At 55.4% G+C, this 1,921-nt stretch overlaps 1 protein-coding gene across 1 annotated transcript in view; it reads left to right on the top strand.

The window, feature by feature from the left end:
- The window catches only part of LOC102312287 (zinc fingers and homeoboxes protein 1), a gene marked incomplete in the record, with an annotated part of 11,662 nt that overhangs the window by 5,056 nt on the left and 4,685 nt on the right, over positions 1-1,921 (top strand). Inside the window, 3 exon segments of the mRNA XM_042214565.1 lie at positions 1-450; positions 802-928; positions 1,512-1,921. Coding sequence (XP_042070499.1) covers positions 1-450; positions 802-928; positions 1,512-1,921 — 987 coding nt within the window.

The raw sequence follows: 1,921 nt of genomic DNA, 5'->3' as shown, positions 1-1,921 counted from the left end.
AGGCATCGCCTTCAGCAAGACGCCCATCATGAGGAACAAGAGCCGAGCTGAGCCCAAGAAGTTCACCGCCGCGCACAAGATGGCCGTCGACGATGTCATCAAAGTGGAAAGCGACGACGAGGATGACGACAAGGAGCCGCCTGCGCTGTCGCCCGCGCCGACGGTCCCCGCTGCCGTCGCCCCTCGCCTCATCCCCGTCACCGCGCCGCTGCAGGTCCAGGCCGTGCCGCAGAGCATCGTGGTGAACAGCCCCAACGTGCTGCAGATCAAAGGCGGGGCCTCCCCCGCTGGTGGCGGCGTGCTGCCTCCGGGGACGCTGGCGCAGGTTCTGTCAGCCCTGCAGAGCCAGCAGAACAGCACGCAGACGCAGCTCCTCATCCCCATCAGCAGCATCCCCACCTACAACGCAGCCATGGACAACAACGTCCTGCTGGTCAGCGCCTACAACAGGTAAGCACACCTGAGGTACACCTGAGGGGCGCTGCACACATGGAACCGCCCACTGATTTTAGCTTTTTGTATACTTAATCACTGTCAGACAGTTGGCTCGCTCTTATTTTGAAAGGCCAGCTGTCGCTCATGCTTTATCTTATTTTACTGCACTTCTCTGTGCACCTGATGATATGAAAACCGACCCGCCCGGTTACTACACCCGCATTTACTGCATCAGTCACAGCTGGATGGAGGCTGGGTGGTAGCACAGACGGGTGGAGGTTACTGCTTTGCTCCACGAGCACACAGACGTGTTTCTCGGTGTGTAATCCCGCTGCCGTTTCAGTGTGTGTGCTTTTTGTGTCGCAGGTTTCCGTATCCCTCGGTGTCGGAGATCGTGGGCCTTTCGTCACAGACCAAGTTCAGCGAGGAGCAGATCAAAGTCTGGTTTTCTGCTCAGAGGCTCAAACACGGAGTCAGCTGGACGCCGGAGGAGGTTGGTGCTAGGGCTGGGCCATATTATACCGTTCACGGTAATACCGGTATAATGTTAGGCAACGATAGGAAAATGAAATATCGCGATAGAATATGAGTAAATACTCTCAGAGAAAAGCATCAGGAAACATTATTGTGCTGTTGAGTGTCACACTGTGTGAGTAGAAACTACATCTTTAACTTCTTCCTGGGTCATTAAAAAAAGTGCTTGAGCACAAACGTGGTCCAGTTTTTAAGAACTGCAGTTATGAGTGTTTATTAACTGCTGCCAGACTCGTCGGGTCGCTTTATAAAACAGGTTTTTACAGGCCGTCACCGCCTCACTGATCACGTGACTCCCGGTCAGATTGTGTTGTGGCTGATGATGATGATTGTGGTTCAGTTTCCTGACAGGAAGTCGTTCTGGTTGTTTCGTAGATGTAGAATAAGTCTGTGGCTCTGAGGAAGCCTGAGGCAGGAACTTGAGCAGTTCTGAGAAACATCTTCACTGCAGCATCTAAACAATAACTCCCACAACTTTAATAACTTTAGAAAGTCGGTGATGTCACACCTTACCTTTGACCTTCTACTGCTCCTCTCTGCAGGTGGAGGAGGCGCGGAGGAAGAAGTTTAACGGCACAGTGCAGACCATCCCTCAGACCATCACCGTCATCCCCGCTAACATCGCCGCCACCACGAACGGCCTGCAGAACATCTTCCAGACGTGTCAGATCGTCGGTCAGCCGGGCCTCGTCCTCACTCAGGTGGCCGGGAACAGCGGCGCGGTCCCCGTCGCCTCTCCCATCACGCTGACGGTCGCGGGTGTCCCCGGCAGCCAGCCCAAAGCCGCCGAGCCGTCTACGTCCGAATCGAACGCCGAGATGTCGTCTTCGTCGGCCGGCGTGTCGCTCGGTCTGGACTCGACCACAAGCAAGCCGAAGAAGTCCAAAGAGCAGCTGGCAGAGCTGAAGGCGAGCTACAGCCGGCGGCAGTTCGCCACCGAGGCGGAGATCTC

This window comes from Haplochromis burtoni, unplaced genomic scaffold (assembly GCF_018398535.1).
Source record: "Haplochromis burtoni strain Fernald_Lab_line unplaced genomic scaffold, NCSU_Asbu1 Contig_588, whole genome shotgun sequence".
In the NCBI taxonomy this organism is placed as follows: domain Eukaryota; kingdom Metazoa; phylum Chordata; class Actinopteri; order Cichliformes; family Cichlidae; genus Haplochromis; species Haplochromis burtoni.
The sequence above is the reverse complement of the archived record's forward strand: the minus strand, read 5'-3'. Positions and strand labels throughout refer to the sequence as shown.